Genomic DNA, 19,145 nt, shown 5'->3' on the forward strand with positions numbered 1-19,145 from the left:
CCTCTGCCTCTCTTCTCTTACCGTCCCCTCACAAAAGGAAAAAAACATGAACAAAAGATAACCCGACACACAATGAAGCAAACACAGCCACAAAAATACATTTCTTCACTGTCAAAAACTACTAAAAATACATTGCCGAAAACATTTCACCAATGCCATTTCTTCACCTGTATATGCTTTCTTTCTTGTTTCTCCTGTTGCCGCCATCGACGTTTTCGATACCCGAACGCGAACTGGAATCCTTGTTACTGCTCAAGAAACATTTCACCAATGCCGGCGCTCTCAGTTCTTGGATGCCCGGTTCAGCGCCTTGCAATGGACGAACACACTGGACCGGATTGCTCTGTTACAATGGCGTCGTCATCGGTTTGAACCTCATAGGGATGGGATTATCGGGGAACATTAAGGTCGAGGCCTTAGCCGAGATCAAGGGATTGCGTTCTTTCAGTGTCGTTAATAATTCTTTCCAGGGCGACATTCCGGAACTCAATCGTTTGGTTGAATTGAGGGCCTTGTACTTGTCCGGCAATCAATTTTCCGGCGAAATCCAGCCTTATTATTTTAGTGAAATGGTGTCGTTGAAGAAAGTTTGGTTGTCGAACAACAAGTTCACCGGGAGCATCCCGCTTTCGCTCGGTCAGTTGCCTCATCTCGTCGAATTACGACTAGAAAACAATCAATTCAGCGGACATATCCCGGCTTTTTATCGTCCGAATTTGGACTACATCAATTTATCGAACAACAAACTCGTGGGGGACATTCCTTTTCGATTATCGAAATTCAATGAGAGCTCGTTCGCAGGGAATCCGGGTCTTTGCGGGAAGAATTTGGGTGTTGAATGTGCCAAACCAGTAGAGAATTCGACCTCATTGAAGACGGATCCAGACGAGGCTGTTATGAAACCTAATAAAAGAAGTTCCCAAAAGTATCTTGCTGCATTCATAGTATTAGGAATGATGTTAATAACAGTGATTATCTTAGCTGCAATTGGATGGATGAAGAAAAAGAAGGATACGGATGCATCGGTGCTGGTACCTGCAGGACGAAGCTCCGGTGATCCCATCGAAGTACGGGTCACGGTACCGATAGTGAAAGAAGTGGAACCAAACAGAAAAAGTAATGCAAGTTCAAGCTCAAGCTGCAGAGGGTCTAATAATCTTAAGGCCAGAGGCAGCAGCAGTGCGGATCTCGTCATGGTAAACGACGAAAAGGGTGTTTTCAAGTTGGCAGATTTGATGAAAGCGGCCGCGGAAGTGCTCGGGAACGGAGGGCTAGGAACTTGTTATAAGGTCACGGTGACTAATGGAGTTGAGGTGGTGGTAAAAAAGATGAGAGATATGAATGCATTAGGGAAAGATGATTTTGATAAGGAAGTTAAAAGGCTTGGAAAGCTACGGCACCCCAATATTTTAACGCCTTTAGCTTACCATTACCGCCCGGGGGAAAAGCTTTTTGTTTATGAATACCTTCCTAATGGCAGCTTGCTTTACCTTTTGCATGGTATGAAATTTTATCTTTTGCTTTCGTATCTCGATTTTTTTATGTTAATCGGACCACAAGGTTGTCGGAAACTTTGTGTCCCGAATTTATTCGACGTTGTCTTTTCTATGTATGCTTTAAGTTGTTATGTCGAATAGGTGATCGTGACTCGTCCCATGTCGAGCTTGATTGGCCTGCAAGACTAAAGATTGTGCAGGGAATCTCCAGGGGACTAGATCATCTTCACATGGAACTTTCTTCGCTCGAGGTACCTCATGGCAATCTCAAATCGAGCAATGTTCTACTCAGCCCCGATAATCATCCGTTTCTCTCGGACTATGGATACCGGCCGTTAGTAAACACCAAAGGGACTGAAGCCCTGTTTGCTTACAAGACTCCGGAAGCTACACAAGGAGGAAAAGTATCCCCTAAAAGTGATGTATATTGTTTAGGAATTATCATTCTTGAGATCCTTACAGGGAAATTCCCTGCTCAATATCTTAGGCATGACGAAGGCGGAACTGATGTAGTCCAATGGGCGGAATCAGCACTTTCGGAACGGAGGCAGGATGAACTGCTCGATCCGGAGATAACCGAAGCCCAAAATTCATCACTCGGCAACATGGAGAGGCTCCTCCATATAGGCTTGCTATGCACTCAAACTTGTCCCGGGACTCGTTTAGAATTGAAAACAGCCATTAAAATGATAGAGGAGCTGCAGGTAGATGGAGGTCAGTAGCTCAACTAGTTTTTCGAGAAGGGAACGATGAGCACACGACCGACCGACGAGGAGACGTCGGCTCGGAAAGCTTAGAAGATTTAGATTAGGACGTTGACGATGACCGATAGTTTCGTCTTCACCATCTCGTACGTAAATAGAAGTTTTGATTTCTGTGACGTTGAAACATTTCTGTATATAATGTCAACGTAGAATGAGTTGCAGTGGCTTGTACAATGACTTTATAGACCTTTACCATTAGTGCAAGGATCAAATGGTCGGCGGTAGCCACTCGCGTAACTCATAATTAAATTGGGGAAGCACCCACCCAAAACTTTCAAAATACATTTTTTTTAAAATTATTATCTAATAAAACTATAGATAAAGTATACTAGAGGTCATTAAATTAGGTAAAATTGATCTATTTGGTCATAGATATTTCAAATATTGCAAAATTATCTTTTTTTTTTTTGATAAGTCAATTTTATTATCCAAATAGCATAAGCTATAAAATACAATCAGAGTCATTACAGATCAAATATACAAAAAGAATCAATGATCAGCAATATTCCAGTGATTGCAGAGGTTAATATTCACAACAAGAAATCTGTTAAATGTTCTACCACTTAAGTGAACACTAACAACATCTTTAATAGCTTTAAGTAAATCTTCAATTGTCCTAGATCGTCCTTGAAACAAACGTTTGTTCCTCTCTTCCCATAAGAAATACACTAGAGTGTTCAAGGCCAGTTTCATAACCAAAGAAAACAAAGATTTTTGTTTCCAGTTGTTGCGTGCCTGTGTCAAGAACTCATCCCAGGAGCAGGCAGCAAAGTTCAAACCAGAAAATGAGAAAATAGACTCCCAAAGGGAAGCAACAATAGGACAAGATAGGAAGAGATGATCTCTGGATTCTGGTTCAGTAGAACATAAAACACAGATAGTATCGTTAGTCACTCCCATACGTTGTAATCTTACCTTAGTAGGAAGCTTGTCCAGAAAAGCCATCCAGGTAATGAGGCTATATTTTGGGATATGCAAGGGGAACCATAACAGTTTTTGCCAAGGAACCTTAGGTCTCCTTTCTCGGATTGAATCCCAAATGGTACTGGCAGTAGCAACTCCTGAAGACAGCAATTGATGAACCTCTGGCCGCATTTTTAGTAACCTCTTCGTGCACCAGCTTGTACTAGAATTAATCTCCACATACCAGAAGTTATTGTCCTTAAAAACGTAGAAATTAAGCCATGCAACCTAAAGAGATCCTTGTCCTGCAAGAATTTTCTTGATAAGAATGATCATGCAAGATTTATTCCAAGTCTTCATATTTTTAATTCCAAGCCCCCCTTCGGATTTCAAACAACAGATATTTGACCAGCTTACTCTTGCATTTGTGGTTGCTTTGTCTGACCCTTTCCAAAAGAAACGGGAGCAAAGCTGCTCGATCTTGGCCAGCACAAAGTTAGGCAGAAATAGTTGTCTGCACCAGAAATTTGAAATAGATGAGAGCAATGTTCTGATTAGTTCTAGTCTTCCAGCATAGCTCAGGAGTTTAGTAGACCAGTGGTTCAATTTAGATTTGATGTTGTCAATAAGGTTCACACGGTGCTTGTCAGAAAATTTTCTAGTAGTCAGAGGGATGCCAAGATATCTAATAGGAAGGGAGCCAAGGTTAAAGTCAGAAATCTATTTTATGTTATCTTTTGCAGCAGAGGATAACCCAGCAGTAAAAACTTCAGTTTTTGAAACGTTGAGTTTGAGTCCAGACATCTCATAGAAATATTCTAACACACTCGTGACACCAAGCACAGATTCCACACTTCCTTTGCAAAAAATGAGGAGATCGTCAGCAAAAGATAGATGGGTCAAACCAATTCTTTTGCACTTAGGGTGAAAACTAAAAATTCCTTTAGAAGATGCAAGATTGCGAAGTTTAGAAAGAACATTAATGGAGAGTACAAATAATAAAGGAGATAGAGGGTCTCCTTGTCTAAGACCTTTAGCACCCTTAAAATAGCCTGACAGACTTCCATTAAAGGAAATAGAGAAGCTAGGGGTGGTAAAACGAGTTTCCAGCCAAGAAGAGAAAATAGATGGAAGGCCGATTGCTTTCAAGATGGCTGAAACAAAATTCCAATTGAGAGAATCAAATGCCTTATGAAGATCAGTCTTCAATGAGCATCTTGGAGATATATTTTTCCTATTGTAACCTCTAATCAACTCCTAAGCAAGTAAAGTGTTGTCAATAATGTTCCTTTCCTTAACAAAAGCTGATTGATAAAATATCATTAAAATTTTTAAATGATTATAAAATATTCTCTGCAATGTTAAAATGATAACAAATTTTGATAGGTTTGAAGACCATTTTTGTAACAGCTCTATAAATTTAAAGATCATTTTGTAACAGTTTAATATGTTTTAATGATTATTTGATTATTACTTAAAAATTTAATAATTATTTTATAATATTTGAAATGATAAATATTAACAAAATTATTTTTTTACATAATTTAAGCTCGTGTAATAATAACAATATTATTGATGAAAACAAATCAATTATGACAATAACATACAATTTATTCTTTTGATTTAAACAAAGAATCGCAATAGATTTAGGTCGATCATTAACTGATAATATTATAAAGATATTATATAATGAGTGCGAGGATGATAATAAGGGGAGAAGGAGATAATCCCTTTTCTACCTACCATGATATTTATATAATGATCTTTAGGAGAAGTAAATACTTGATTTTGAGGGTTGAGTACCATGTTTGGCAAGTTTCGGAGTCAAGTTCGGGTCACAAAATTACTTTTAATCGAGTACGTGCCGACTGGTCGATCTTGTTCTTCTTTTTTATTTTATCACTATTTTTATTTTAAATTAAGTTTTCAATTTCTAATTTCAAAATTATTTCACCTTAACGTTTAAATTATTTTAAATTTAGTTGTAATTTCATAATATTATTTTTATATTTCATTTTAGATTATATAATTTGAATTATAAATTTATGTTTATATTATGTATTATAAGTTTTTAAGTTTTTAATTTTAAGTGGATTTTTAAAAAAAAATTAATATAAATTAATAAAATAAAATAAAATAATTAATCAGGTACCCATGATCCAAAAATATGAGTATTCATGTTTTATGGGTATTCGACTTGCTGGTACCCACTTTTTACGGGTCGAGATATAAGTTGTATTTTTGTGGCCCAAAAGTCCCGAATATCCTACATTTTGAGTAACTGAAAATACTTATATTCAAATTTAAACACTCTCCTACTTGTTAGAGGTAATATCAAAATATTACTAAAAGGTTGTTTGGTTCGGGGAATGTGGGATTCCCATGGGAATGAAATCTACATTCCATGTTTGGTTGGCCGGTAATCTCATTCCCGGTAATGTAAGATTACCAACAGTGGATTTTTTAGGGTATATTACCGGGAATATCATTACTTCCCTTCCCTTAGGTATTGTTGGATTACCGGCATTTTGAACTAAAATGTCCTTAAATTTTTTTCAAAAATATATTTATTCTGTCATTGAATAATAAAAAGTCTACGAAGGTTAAATTACAAATTTATCCTTAAACTATTTTAGATTTACAAAAAAAGTCTAATTAAAATTTTATATGAAGTTCAGAGGTTAAAATAAAATTTTACCCTTTCATTAAACATTTTATATTTTCAATTTTGTAAAAAAGTTATATAAATTTTATGAATTTAATTTTTTTTAAAGAAAATATATAAATATTTTCCAACTTGTTAAAAAATAAATATATAATAAGGATAATTTGGTCAAATATACATTCTAATAATCTTTTATTCATTTAACCAAACACGGTAATCTTACATTCCTTCTAAACGAACCAAACACAAAATACAACATTCCCAGTAATCCTATTCGTTAGTAATCTTTTATTCTCTCTGATAATCTTACATTCCGCGAAACGAACTATAATGCATGTGGTCTCCTATATCTCATGTTTGAAAATATTTTTCTGCAGAAAAATTTCCTTTAAAGAAGTTATTTATAATACGGAGCGATTTTTTTTAAAAGAATAATATATATTAAATTAAAATTAGTAAAATTAACATTTTAATTAAAATAATTAATAGTTTTAATTATTTAGACAGAGTTAGGATGCTATAAAAGTAAACGATTGAGTTATATCAAAGGATCAAACCTCAAATTCAGATATGTTAGAAAGATGAAAAACATAAATTTTATCCAAAAAGAAAATAGTCAAAATTGAGAGTCCAACAAAACAATAAAACCATGAAAAAGAATTCCACAAAATAGACCCACTTTCCTTCTTCTTCAGGTTCAGACAAAAATCCCATCAGCAACCTTACAAGACCACCGCCCACTTTACATAACTCAGTATTAACTGTCTTTCCTTTCCCTTTCTCTTCCCCAACAAAAGGAACCTCCGCCCCACCTCCGCCGTCACCGCCAAAGACCCAGACTTTTCCTCTTTCTTTTCTTACCGAAGAAAAATAACAAAAGGTTCAAAGCTTAATTCTTTTACTTTATCTAAACTTCTCCCAGATTTCAAAAGGTTTTTTTTTTCTTTTGTAAATTCTGCAGTTTTTCTTTTGGGGGAGGTTTTGGTTAGTGGAAGTTAATAATGGAGTTGCCGGAGAATCCTAATAAGGATAGTAACGGCTACGAATCGGCTGAGAAAATAATCCTACGGTGGGATTCAACTGCATCGGAGGATGCAAGAGAGAAAATGATCTTCGAAACGAATCCTCACGAAGCCGATCTTTACCTACAAGCTGTCGATGAAATCCAACGGTTCTTATCCCACGCATCAATCTCCAACAACGCCGCCGCCTCCACCGATGACCAGTTGAAAGTCAACTCCACGATCCAGATCGCCATGGCTCGTCTCGAGGACGAGTTCCGCAACATCCTCATGACTAACTCGTCCGCTTCCCTTTTCGATCCCTCATCTTCATTTTCCACCTCTTCTCACCATGAGCTCGAAGAAGACGATACAGTAAGCAACGAAGACAGCAGTCACAACGGTCTCCTTCAGCTTCAGCATTGTGAATCATCCGATAGCTCCACTTACCGATCTACGAGCAGTATCCGAGAAGTGGATCTGATGCCGGGCGAAGCGATTTCCGATCTGCAAGCGATCGCGACGAGGATGATCTCGTCTGGGTACTTACGAGAATGCATTCAAATGTACGGCAGCGTCAGGAAATCGGCCATCGATTCGAGTTTTCGGAAACTCGGAATCGAGAAACTCAGTATCGGAGACATCCAAAGACTCGAATGGGAAGCTTTGGAGAGTAAAATCCGGCGTTGGATTCGAGCTGCCAAAGTCTGCGTTAGGATTTTGTTTGCCAGCGAGAAGAAGCTTTGTGAGCTAATTTTCGAGTGCGTCGGAACGGATATTGATGATGCTTGTTTCATGGAAACAGTGAAAGGGCCTGCAATTCAGTTGTTTAACTTCGCGGAAGCCATAAGTATAAGCAGGGGATCCCCTGAAAAGCTTTTCAAGATACTTGATTTGCATGATGCATTGATGGATTTGTTGCCTGATATCGAGGCGGTTTTCGTTTCAAAATCATCTGATTCCATTCGAGTTCAGGCTGCCGAGATTTTATCGAGGTTAGCCGAGGCAGCTCGAGGGATTCTATCCGAATTCGAAAGCGTGATTTTAAGAGAGCCATCTAGAGTACCTGTCCCTGGTGGAGCCATCCATCCTTTGACTAGGTATGTGATGAATTATATCAGTTTGATATCTGATTATAAGCAGACATTAATTGAGCTTATACTGTCGAAACCATCTACTGGTTCGAGGTATTCTGGTGATCAATCGACCCCGGATATGGAGTTCGCCGAGTTGGAAGGGAAAACTCCTTTAGCTTTGTATTTGATTTGGATTATAGTAGTTTTGCAATTCAATTTAGAGGGAAAGTCTAAGCATTATAGAGATGCTTCTTTGGCACATTTGTTTATCATGAATAATGTTCATTATATTGTTCAGAAGGTTAAAGGGTCACCCGAGTTGAGGGAAATGATCGGGGATGATTACTTGAGGAAGTTGACGGGGAAGTTTAGGCAGGCGGCGACGAGTTATCAGAGAGCAACTTGGGTGAGTGTTTTGTATTGTTTGAGAGACGAAGGGTTGCATGTGAGTGGGAGTTTCTCTTCCGGTGTGTCAAAGAGTGCATTAAGAGAAAGGTTTAAGACTTTCAATGCCATGTTCGAGGAGGTTCACAGGACTCAAGCGACATGCTTGATAGCCGACACTCAACTGAGGGAGGAACTAAGGATTTCTATATCCGAGAAGTTGATCCCGGCTTATAGGTAATTTCTTGGGCGGTTCAGGAGCCATATAGAAAGCGGAAAGCACCCGGAGAATTACATCAAGTATTCAGTTGAAGACTTGGAGATGGCCGTGATGGATTTCTTCGAGGGATATACCCTGTATCCCACCAGCACTTGAGGAAGAGATCTCAGTGAAGGAGTGATGTGAGGTAAGATGAGACGAGTTTTGCCATGGTAGAAACTAGGAGAAACATTCTTTCAATTTTGTGTAGGGTATTTGGGTAAAAAGAAATGGTGCATGCTGGACCTGGGGCTGCCCCAAGCTCTCGGATTCGATTAACCGATGTTGTTTCCTCGACGGTGGAAAATGGTGGGTGAATGCTTTGTGCATCATGTTGGTTTGTTGCCACATTCTAGAGTCATAATAGAATCTAAATCTTCTTCAAAATTCTATAATATTAATTCTAATGAAAATATGTTTAGAGAAGAAGAATAAACTCAGACAGACGATAAATAGTCGGCGACAAGTCACAGATCAAAAACTTGACTAAATCAAATAACCGATGAACAAAATACATAGAAACAATCTGAACACCTGACTTCTTGGTTAACACCATTGCTGACTCAATGAAAGAAGTTGGAGAATCGTGTGTACAACAAAAACAGTAACAGGTTCAGAGATAATGGGTGATTCCCCTTTTTTTCACTCCGTCTTGTCTTCTTCTAAATCACCATTCGATGCTCCATTACTGCCCTGCACTGGTCTAGCCTCTGCCGCGCTTCTAAAATCTTTCGAAGGCGTTGGCGATGGTTTTATGAGTGTCAAATTGGTGTCGTCTTTGTTGAACTCTTCGTTTGCATCATCAGAGTAAGCGTACCTGTTAAGAGACCGGAGCAGAAGAGTGAGTTTATAAGAAGATATAGGCATCTCAAGTTGATGGAATGTGCATGGAATACTTGATAAATGAACTATATCAGAGAAGGAATGGCAGAAAGAGAAAGCATAGAGCTCAACGAGATATCGATCCTACCGTGTCGAATTCTGAGAGGGCGCCCAAAGAACACAGATGACGCATAGCATAGAGAATGATAAGACTTGCCAAAAGGCCGGGATGATCCACGCATTCTGCCACTGCTCGTTATAAACATCGTTCGACTTGAAATAAAGCTGAAAATACAGAGTTACAGAACTTGTTACATTTCTCATTACTCATCTCATGCTTTCCTACTGGAAACATGCAAGACTGCAATGCTTTCTCGTAAATTACATGCCGGAAGTTTGATAATAAATCAACCAAAAGAAAACATCGAAGGTAATGGACTCGACTACCTCGTAACATATCCAACCCACAGATACGATAACGGCTACCGCCAATGCATTTGTGAACTTCCTGTATATATCCAACTTTACCATCATCCTTCTAGCCTGTTGCACCAATATACCATTGTTAAACTTGCATCATAGCATTTCAAACGATTTAATCGCGCAACGTATGAGCATGTGTCGATCGAGATGTAAATATCCTTAGAATTCACTTTTAAACATCACCGACAAAGATAAAAACATACCTGGAGTTTATTTAAAGTTGCAGATAGAGAAGTAAATATCCAAAGAATGAAGAAGGCATCCAAGATTGCAACGGGAAGAACCAAAAACAGTCTCGCCTTTCCCGAAAGATCACTCACTGCACCGACATTTTCCACCAATTCAAGAACTTCGGACGCCGAAAAGAAGGTTCCTCCAAGCATTATTACCTTAGAAGTAAGCCCACCAAGGGTAGGCCTCACAACACCATAACCCATCGAAACCATCAAGATAATAATCCGTGAAACTGTGCGTTTGATAGTACCGAAGGTGACCGCCCAGACGGTGATCCCAACCGGCCTGATTCCACTCTCATTGAATTCAGCATAATCAAAATACCAAAGAGCCATCTCAAGCATGCCGAGTGTTATCACAAATGTTATGCAGTTTTGCAAAGGAAGAACCTCTCTCCAAAACCTCGCATACTGCGAGAACCAAAAGATTCCAAGGACCACAAAAGCAAGAGACATGAACATACAGAAATTCATCAATGGTGCCATTCTACCAGGTAGATAGCCGGTAGGATTTTTCCACACAGTTTTCCCTTCCACAGTCAAATCTTTAAGGTTCACATCACAATGAATGAAGTACAAGTTATACATCCCGGTTTTCACAACCTTTATAGACCGATATCGTAATGTCGCAACCTCATCGTCTCCATTAAACGCCACACTGAACACTTTGGGCCAATTCGGAGTTATGCTGGAAGGGCGGTAAATGACTTCTCCTTCCACACAAACACCGAGTTTTGCAAGATCCGCCGTGCAACAAACAGCTCTTTGACCCCCATAAGCCGAACCCCCAATCGTCTCCCTATCTTCGACCTCGAAAAGAACTGCTTGTATCGGCTTCGAGCTAGCATTAGCCGATTCTTTCGGTCTACGGAATGTAACCTTCTCAAAACTGGTTCCCGGCATTCAGAAGAAATCAAATTGAGAAACATCTAAATAGCGAGTTCATGTTCAGCAAGAACCCTCATTTTGAGCGAAAATTGATCTTTTGTTTTCTGGGTACTAAAAGATTCAATCTTTTACTTTTGTTTCATTACAAAAACACAAACATTCAATTCTAATTCAGTATCAGATCTTAACAGTTCACAAATCCCACACGATTCCAACAAAGCAACACTGAAACTATAAAAAAACCAAGAGATCTAGAAGCTTAAATCAGCAGAAACTTGGATACAAAAAAGAGAAGTGAAGAACTTACCGGATATAAGAATCACCAATGGTGGAAGTTAAATTTTGGGGGTCGGGCAAAGAAGAGTAAATGCCTTCGCTGCCACCATGGATGACGAATGCATTGCCTTTACTTACGAATTTCACACCATTGTATTCATGAACCGAAGCGTCACTGATTGAAACAAAGCAGAAGCACAAAAGGGGTATAAAGAAAAAAGAAGTTCGAAGCTTCAACATTGTCAAAATGAGAAAAGATGGAGACTTGGGTTGGATCTGCTGATGAGGAATTATTCTTTGTTCTTCTGTTAAAGCTAAAGGAGCAAGTAAGTAAACTGTTGGAAAAATATAATCTTTTTATTAGGTGAGGTGGAAGCTGGCAACGATGGAGAGGATTCAATCCTGACCCTTGGATGTTTGACTTTCTGGGGTTTAGTTCTAGATTATTATTTTTATTAATCATGGTGAATGACAATTAAGGAGCAGGTAAGAACAATATGAATGCAGTCAGTTATAATGGTAAGCATGGTTGAAGAAAGGTAAGATTATCGGTAAGAATAAGATTATCTATGAGAATAAGATTACTGAGATTGTTGTATTTTGTGTTTGGTTCGTTTAGTAATAATGTAAGATTACAGTGCTTACTTAAAGAAATAAAAGATTATTAGAATGTGTATTTTATCAAATTATCTTTATTATATATTTATTTTTTTAACAAGTTGAATTCTACTATAATATTACTATAATTAATTTATATATTTTTAAAAAAAAATTAAATTCATAAAATTTATATAATTTTTTTACAAAATTAAAAAGATAAATAGGTTCAATGAAAGTGTAAAATTTTATTTTAACCCCTGAACTTCATATAAAATTTTAATTATGGATTTTTTTTGTAAATCTAAAATAGTTTAAGGATAAATTTGTAATTTAACCTTCGTAGAATTTTTTATTTAACGACAACAGAAAGATATTTTTGAGAGAAAAATTAAGGGCATTTTAGTCTAAAACGTCGAGAATGTAACAATACCTAAGGGAAGGGGTAATCACATTCTCGGTAATATACCCCCAAAATACCTAAGGGAATGTTTGCCAACCAAACGGGAAATGACATTCCATTCCCCCGATAACAGCGACGGATCCAGAAATTTAAGAATGTGGTCTAAAATTTTAATTTTCTTTTCTTAAAAATAATGGGTATGCAAAAATTGTAATTTTTTTTCTTTTTTCCTTAACACATTAAGCTAAATTTAATCACTTTTTCAAAATAATGGGATGCACTTGGCCCACATGGGGGCTTAGTGCATGTGGGCCAAGTGCATCCGCCACTACCCAGTAATATGAGATAACCTGAACCAAACACCCCCTTAGGATTAATGTAATTCCATCTTGTCTGCTTCTGTCCCACTTATGACTGTATCCATAATCTTGAATTAGGAATGAGTATTCGATTGAGTCTAGTTTTAATTTTATTTTTTTCGTATCGAGTCGGATTTTAATTATCCATACCTAGAACATGTTCTTCACATCAAACTTGCCTTCCTTTAAATACATAGTTTATATCTCTGTTTTGTCCATTTCTTTAGAGGTCAAGAAATGCAGAATTTGATGTATTTTTTGGTGATTCCCTAATGAAAATTTGCAAAGTAAATGTGAATTAAGGGTATTGAAGAAATTCCATGATTTATTTTTACAATGAAATCAAAGCACCATTCTTTTGTGCAATTAAAGTATTCCACATCCCAATAATTTTGTTTGTCAATCAAAATATTATTCAACTAAATTCATCTTACAAAAGGTGAATTCTAAAAAAAGAAGATAAAAAAATTTGGAGTCTAACTGTGCCAGTGCTGATACAGACATCCGCCATTGCAGATATCTCAACAAACATGGCTTGCACTGCGTCCACAGTTACAAAATCATGTAAAAAAAAAGTTGAATCACACAGCACAGCTAGTACAAAACAGAGATTCTTGTCTGAAATTATACACCCTTTTCTTCCTTTGTCCTGTAATAATTTTGATCCACCTCCACATGCAGAATTTATTCATGGATTTACCACCAATCTATATCTCTAGAACAATAACTGCAATATGAAAACTCCAGAGATTAATATATATATATATATGTGTGTGTGTGTGTGTGTGTGTATTTATGTATGTATGTATGTATGTATGCATGTTTTGGATAATAATTAACTTTGTTATGAAAATCCCAAAATGGAACTTACATTCAGAATCTGTCTTCACCCATTTGCCTCCATCTTCACTCTTTCTCTCCTGTGTTTCATCTGGATTCTTTTGCCTTTTGGGTGCTTGCTTGTCCTCCAAGTATCTCTTCGTTGACGATGCTCGATTCGGATTTTGATTGTGAATCTTCTTGTGAAGCATTACCCTCAAAAGCTATGGAAAAAGAAACCAATCACTGAATCAATATTGAAAGAAGTACATAAAAGAATGTTGCATCTTAATTGTTTGTACCTTCTCCATCCTCGACTCTTGCGGTGTATCTCTCAAGCTCGGTGCGGGCGAAAATCCGCTCGAACAAATGAACATCTTCTTCAAAAGGAAAGAAATCGATTTCTTACCGATGGCTTTCCTCTTGCTATCTTCGCCGCATATGTCTTTGCATCTGCCGAGGATGACGCTAATGGTCTGGTCGATGTCTTCCTCGGTTCTATCCCCTGAATCACTGCAAACTGCATTACTAAACCTCCTATCCACTTCCAAGTTTGATGGACAATTAAGGAATCTATCCAATGGTAAGCTTGTCACTTCCTTTTTCATGCCGGAGTTCGGTTTTCCGGACAAGAGTTTGGTAAGTTCCTTTTGTAGTTTCCCGACTTCCTCGACGGTAAACTCGTGTAAATCATCGGATGAAGACGGTTCCGGTTCCGGATCTCGAATGTCGGATGATTCTTGTTGGATGGTGTCTTCGGATTGAGGGTTTCCTTTGAGGTCATTGTTGCCAAATGTTCCGATTGCTAACAGTCCATGAGGCCAATCACCGAACTCTTCTCTTTGCTCTGGTTTCATGTGATCTAAAAACAAAAGGAGACGGGTTAATTACTTCCTAGGTGCTCATCAGTCTTGAAGTTAGTTAAGTTAAACCCTGATCTCAAATTTACTGGTTTAATTCCTTTTAGGTCCCTGTTAGTTTTACAATTAGTCAAATTAAGCATTGGCCACATTTCTGTTTAAATATTCATTAAGCCCTATAAACTTTGAAATCAGACAAATTAAGCCCTAGTTCCCATTTTTTGTTTAAACACTTCTTAGGTCTCTTTCAACTTCGAAGCTAGACAAATTTTGGTGTAATAAAATTTTAGGTCCCTATCAGTTTAAATTTAAATCAAATTATGCTTTTCCCCTATAATCATTGAGATTAAATACTTAATGAATCCCCATTATTTTAAACTTAAACAACTTGTCCCTCCCAATATTTGACCCTAGCTCCGTTTCTACCTCGTCTATCCCGACTTCGCCCTAGTCTATTATGACACCCTACTGCAGACCCAGGGCCGTGGCAAGGTTTTCGGGGGCCCTATACAAATTCGTATAAAGGGACCCCTATTTTCTAGATATATTCGATTTCGGGATAACAATAGTGGCGTTTTCTTGACAAACGCCGCAATAGATCCATCTATAATGACTTTTTATCAATAAAGCCGCAATAATAGTGGCGTTTTTTTAAAAAACGTCGCAATAGGTCCATCTATAGTGGCATTTATTGGTAAAACGCCACTATATTTTTTTTGGCCCCCTATTTTGGGGGGGCCTGCGCGGTCGCGTAGTTTGCGCCGCCCCAGCCACGGCCCTGTGCAGCCCTAAAGTTTTACTTCATATTGACTAAAACTAAAGACTAGACAATTGTGCAAACATGAGAATGAATTTAGTATGCATATTGTAATTAACTCTTAAAACTAGCTAAAAAGAATGCTTACAGGTAGCAGAAACTGCATTTGATTTCGAGCACCCTTGTTTCCCATTGAGCTTATTTTGCATCCAACCAAAGAACTGCAATAGAAAATGTTCATCAACATGATGTAAATTTGATTACGACTCATTTACAGATTGAAAATTCATAGTAATAACAGAAAAAGAAGAAACTTGCCTTCATTTTTAGATATGCAGAACAGCATGCAAAAACTGCCTATAAAGAACCCAATTGGTGAGCTTTTTGTTATGAAAATATTTAGAAAGAAAGTAGATCTATGCAGCCAATGAGGAGTGAGCTTTTTGGTAGTATAAAAGATTGATGGATTTCATGACCATATTCATTCCTTTATTGGTTCAAGTTCCTAAACCTTAAAGACACTCCCTTCTGAATATATACTACAATCCATGCATGTATGTATGTACCATGGTAATGGTCAGGAACATTCGGTTTCATGGATTAGATCTCTACAATGCTGATTTCAAGACGATGATCTTCTAGTAAAAGTAAGTCTCAATCTCTACAAATTATCAGACGGCTATGGGAGTGACACAATGGAGGCTTTGTTTACTCTGTGGTGTTTAGAGGATTAACGTGGCTTAATTTATTTAATCGCCTCGATTAAGTGTAATTAAGAACACAATGAGCTATGTGTAGGATGTTCTTTGGATTGGTTGCCAAGCCAATGCATAAGGGGGATATCCCTTCAATACCAAATAATAGAACTAAGGGTAAAGTTAAAACATGGTCACTAAATTACTAAAAATGAATGTTTTGAGTATCAAACTTTTAAAAATTACAAAATAGATATTAAAGTTTGGATTATGTTGTAGTTGCAGTTGCTGTTAAGGGATGACATAGCACAATAAAACTAATGGGTAATTTTTAATTTGACCCCTCAAGCCTCAACTATAACTAAACTTTTATTTTGATACTTTTCTAATCAATAATTTTAAAAATAAAATAAAAATATAACATAATGCAAATTAATATCAACTATCAATTGATCAAACGGGACAAGACATTAAATTTCTTAAACAACGTCACGTGATATACAAATTGTCTCAACATATATACCAGACTTATTAAACATAATCAACTCTGTAATAATATGTCACAAATGCATCACGAATCAACACTTCCATTAAAATTATTTAATAGGATTGATATAAGTGACTTAATTTATATTATTGTGACTCATGTGAAAACTGATGGTAAATTAAGTGACATATAAAGCTAATGGCCCTCCAATAATATATTAATGGAATAATACATCAGCACATAACTCAGCAGAAACATAATAAAATAGGGTTTATATTATTGTGGAGAAACGAAGAAGAAATCCTCGAGATGTAAGAGGATTGCAAGGTCCAAGACGAGCGTAAAAGAAATAAATGGCAAAGGCATGTGAGTAATTGAATAAAGTAGACATCTAGGGTTTAGGAACCAAACTAATATGTGGAAACCTTGCTAATTCTGGGATGTTTTTTACGTAAATCTATGCATGAGCTGACGTGGAACTCATTCCTCCATGCAGTTGACTAACTCGCCTTTCATTGTCTTCTCACGAAAATTTTACGTCGGTTTTATTATTATTTAAATAATAATTTCGGTAAAAAATTACCTAAAACATTATTACTTCTACCTAAAACATCAATACTTTTAACAATTCTGATAAAGTGCCTAACAATAACAAAACCGATAGCGTATTACCGGATATATTACCAAGCTCGATAAAAGAGACATTGACTTACGTAAATCTATGCATGAGCTGACGTGGAACTCATTCCTCCATGCAGTTGACTAACTCGTCTTTCATTGTCTTTTCACGAAAGTTTTACGTTGCGTCATCTTTAATATACGGTTAAAAAAGACGTTATCGGTTTTGTTATTATTTAAATAATAAAATCGGTAAAAAATTATCTAAAACATTATTACTTCTACCTAAAACATCAATGTTTTTAACAATTCCGGTAAAGTGCCCAACGATAACAAAACCGGTAGCGCATTACCAGATATATTACCAAGCTCTGTAAAGTGTCCAATAATAACAAAACCGGTAGAAATAATAATGTTTCCAGTAAATTTTTAACGGTTTTGTTATTTAAATAATAAAAAACCGGTAACGCCTTTTTTTAGCCGTATATTAAGGATGCCGCACGTGATCATTTCCCTTCATTCAACATAAAACTAATAAGAAGAAAATGATGAAATTTTAAAAAAGATAAAAGGAAAAATAGGTAAATAATACATGAATTTTATGTCAGTAAAAAATTAACCTCGTCATTTTGTTGTTTCTGAAAAATTGAGTGATAAAATAAAAACTAATCGAAATCGAGTGATAAAATTAAAAACTTTTAAATATTAATAACCAAAATAAGAATAAAAATTAAGTTAAAAGCGATATAATTTATAATTGATCTTTTAAAAAAGAGGTTTTGTTTTGCATTGAGATTAAGAATAGGTTAAGGGCTTAAGACACTAATTCTTCATTGTTTATAGAATTTTCCATTACTTGATTTAGGGAAATTTATTGGGCCATTCCTTTATTAGGTTTATGTATGAGTGATTCAATATTTGGAATAGCCCATGTTCCTATTGCATGTATTAATATAAATATGACGTGTCAAATAAATCATTTTTATTTTAATAAAAATATTTATTTTTCAACACACTAATATATTATTTTTTGACTAATATAAGGAGATTGGGGAGTACATGTTCAGAACATTTCTTAGTTATTGACATGCCACATATATTCTATAGACGCAACATCTCGATCCCGATATCTCTAGGGAGAACAACATTTTCTTTCACCACTAAGGTCGGTTAATGGATTTGTTTAGAACAATTCTTACCTAGAGAAGGGAGAGGAAATTTTTTACTCTTAATCGATATTAAACCCACAACCTAAACGAAATGAGAGGTATCAATCAAGATTATTAGTGGACTTTTGTCAAATAATTAATTGCCAGTTGATTAGTAATGTACATGTCATCGTCGGCATTTCCATTTTTAAACCCTTCATTTTCACCTAAAGCATTATTGAGTTCATGCACATAGACAAAGAGGTGGTGATGTAATAAAAAAAACCAATTCATCTCCCATGTTCCTAAAATATTGAAACCCAAAAACACCATGGCAACCTAGAGTTGTTTTCAAGTTTTATATATGTCGGGATAAAAATTATTGTCTAAAAAATAATTTTGTCTTGATCGATTAATTGTAAACAGATAATTTTATCTCGACCGATTAATAGTAAAAAACCAAATCCCAGTTCGTTTTAAGTTTATTTTTTTTATTAAATTTGAATCACATACTCCTCAACTACTAAAGAATACACGTGTAACTCGAATTCTTCTTTTTAAAAATATATTTCTCATTTTCAATCTAATCCCTCGGCTTTGTATTTTATTTTATGAACATAATAGTATTATAAATAATTATATTTAAATTTGAATAGAAACTCAAACAAATACATTCGATTTCAACTCAAAAAATTCAAATAATATTTTAACGATAAATTGATACTCATAAATTCAATTAACCTATTTCTTTTCACTCAACTCAACTTTATCAAATACTCACCCCACTAATAACAGCCGGATATTTATATTGTTTAACATATATAATTAGATAAAAATAAAATGGCAGTAATTAAAAAACTGAATACATATATCTAATCCCTTCTTCCTTACGCTTGCTTACATATGTGTCATGTTTTGTATTATTTTTTTTATTAATAATATAAGCATAAAACATAATAAAAATTTTATATACATGAAAATCATAAAAATATTCATAAATCTTAAATCTTGTGCGTTAACATTTTGTAGAGAGAAATAACCACAGATTTTGAACATCAATCATGAAAATATATTGTATTCTTTAAAAATAAATTTAAATTTTAAAAATAATATTAATAAAAGTGCCCATAATAAATTTTAAATATAAATTGA

General features: G+C 35.9%; 4 protein-coding genes and 1 pseudogene across 4 annotated transcripts; 2 read left to right on the top strand and 3 right to left on the bottom strand.

Moving 5' to 3' along the window:
- The first annotated feature begins 152 nt into the window (after positions 1-152).
- On the top strand, positions 153-2,233 carry LOC120119179 (pollen receptor-like kinase 3). Its single transcript, XM_039139050.1, has 2 exons — positions 153-1,500; positions 1,638-2,233. The coding sequence occupies exons 1-2, from the start codon at positions 153-155 to the stop codon at positions 2,216-2,218; spliced, it is 1,929 nt and encodes a 642-aa protein (XP_038994981.1). The 3' UTR covers positions 2,219-2,233.
- Positions 2,234-2,749: 516 nt separating this feature from the next.
- On the bottom strand, positions 2,750-3,355 carry LOC120119180. Its single transcript, XM_039139051.1, has one exon. The coding sequence runs from the start codon at positions 3,353-3,355 to the stop codon at positions 2,750-2,752; it is 606 nt and encodes a 201-aa protein (XP_038994982.1).
- Positions 3,356-6,589: 3,234 nt separating this feature from the next.
- On the top strand, positions 6,590-8,860 carry LOC120119331 (annotated as a pseudogene).
- Positions 8,861-9,184: 324 nt separating this feature from the next.
- On the bottom strand, positions 9,185-11,542 carry LOC120119332 (transmembrane protein 87B-like). Its single transcript, XM_039139150.1, has 5 exons — positions 11,282-11,542; positions 10,057-10,975; positions 9,818-9,913; positions 9,519-9,655; positions 9,185-9,365 (listed from the first exon to the last, which is right to left on the bottom strand). The coding sequence occupies exons 1-5, from the start codon at positions 11,488-11,490 to the stop codon at positions 9,191-9,193; spliced, it is 1,536 nt and encodes a 511-aa protein (XP_038995081.1). The 5' UTR covers positions 11,491-11,542; the 3' UTR covers positions 9,185-9,190.
- Positions 11,543-13,316: 1,774 nt separating this feature from the next.
- On the bottom strand, positions 13,317-15,369 carry LOC120119181 (protein NEGATIVE GRAVITROPIC RESPONSE OF ROOTS-like). Its single transcript, XM_039139052.1, has 5 exons — positions 15,364-15,369; positions 15,194-15,266; positions 13,731-14,290; positions 13,481-13,652; positions 13,317-13,336 (listed from the first exon to the last, which is right to left on the bottom strand). Exons 1-5 carry the CDS (start codon positions 15,367-15,369, stop codon positions 13,317-13,319), a joined length of 831 nt encoding a protein of 276 aa, XP_038994983.1.
- Positions 15,370-19,145: the final 3,776 nt, after the last annotated feature.

This window comes from Hibiscus syriacus, unplaced genomic scaffold (genome assembly GCF_006381635.1).
Source record: "Hibiscus syriacus cultivar Baekdansim isolate YM2019G1 unplaced genomic scaffold, ASM638163v2 tig00110332_pilon, whole genome shotgun sequence".
NCBI classification, from domain to species: domain Eukaryota; kingdom Viridiplantae; phylum Streptophyta; class Magnoliopsida; order Malvales; family Malvaceae; genus Hibiscus; species Hibiscus syriacus.

Excerpts from the sequence above, each read along its gene's own strand:
- LOC120119179 (XM_039139050.1), top strand. The coding sequence starts at position 153 with ATGCCATTTCTTCACCTGTATATGCTTTCTTTCTTGTTTCTCCTGTTG. Across the intron at positions 1,501-1,637 it reads CTTGCTTTACCTTTTGCATG|GTGATCGTGACTCGTCCCAT; the intron begins GTATGAAATTTT and ends TATGTCGAATAG.
- LOC120119180 (XM_039139051.1), bottom strand. The coding sequence starts at position 3,355 with ATGCGGCCAGAGGTTCATCAATTGCTGTCTTCAGGAGTTGCTACTGCC.
- LOC120119332 (XM_039139150.1), bottom strand. The coding sequence starts at position 11,490 with ATGTTGAAGCTTCGAACTTCTTTTTTCTTTATACCCCTTTTGTGCTTC. Across the intron at positions 9,914-10,056 it reads CAACTTTAAATAAACTCCAG|GCTAGAAGGATGATGGTAAA; the intron begins GTATGTTTTTAT and ends TTGGTGCAACAG. Across the intron at positions 9,656-9,817 it reads TGGGTTGGATATGTTACGAG|CTTTATTTCAAGTCGAACGA; the intron begins GTAGTCGAGTCC and ends CTGTATTTTCAG.
- LOC120119181 (XM_039139052.1), bottom strand. Across the intron at positions 14,291-15,193 it reads AAATGCAGTTTCTGCTACCT|ATCACATGAAACCAGAGCAA; the intron begins GTAAGCATTCTT and ends TTTTGTTTTTAG. Across the intron at positions 13,337-13,480 it reads GGTGAAGACAGATTCTGAAT|TTATTGTTCTAGAGATATAG; the intron begins GTAAGTTCCATT and ends TTCATATTGCAG.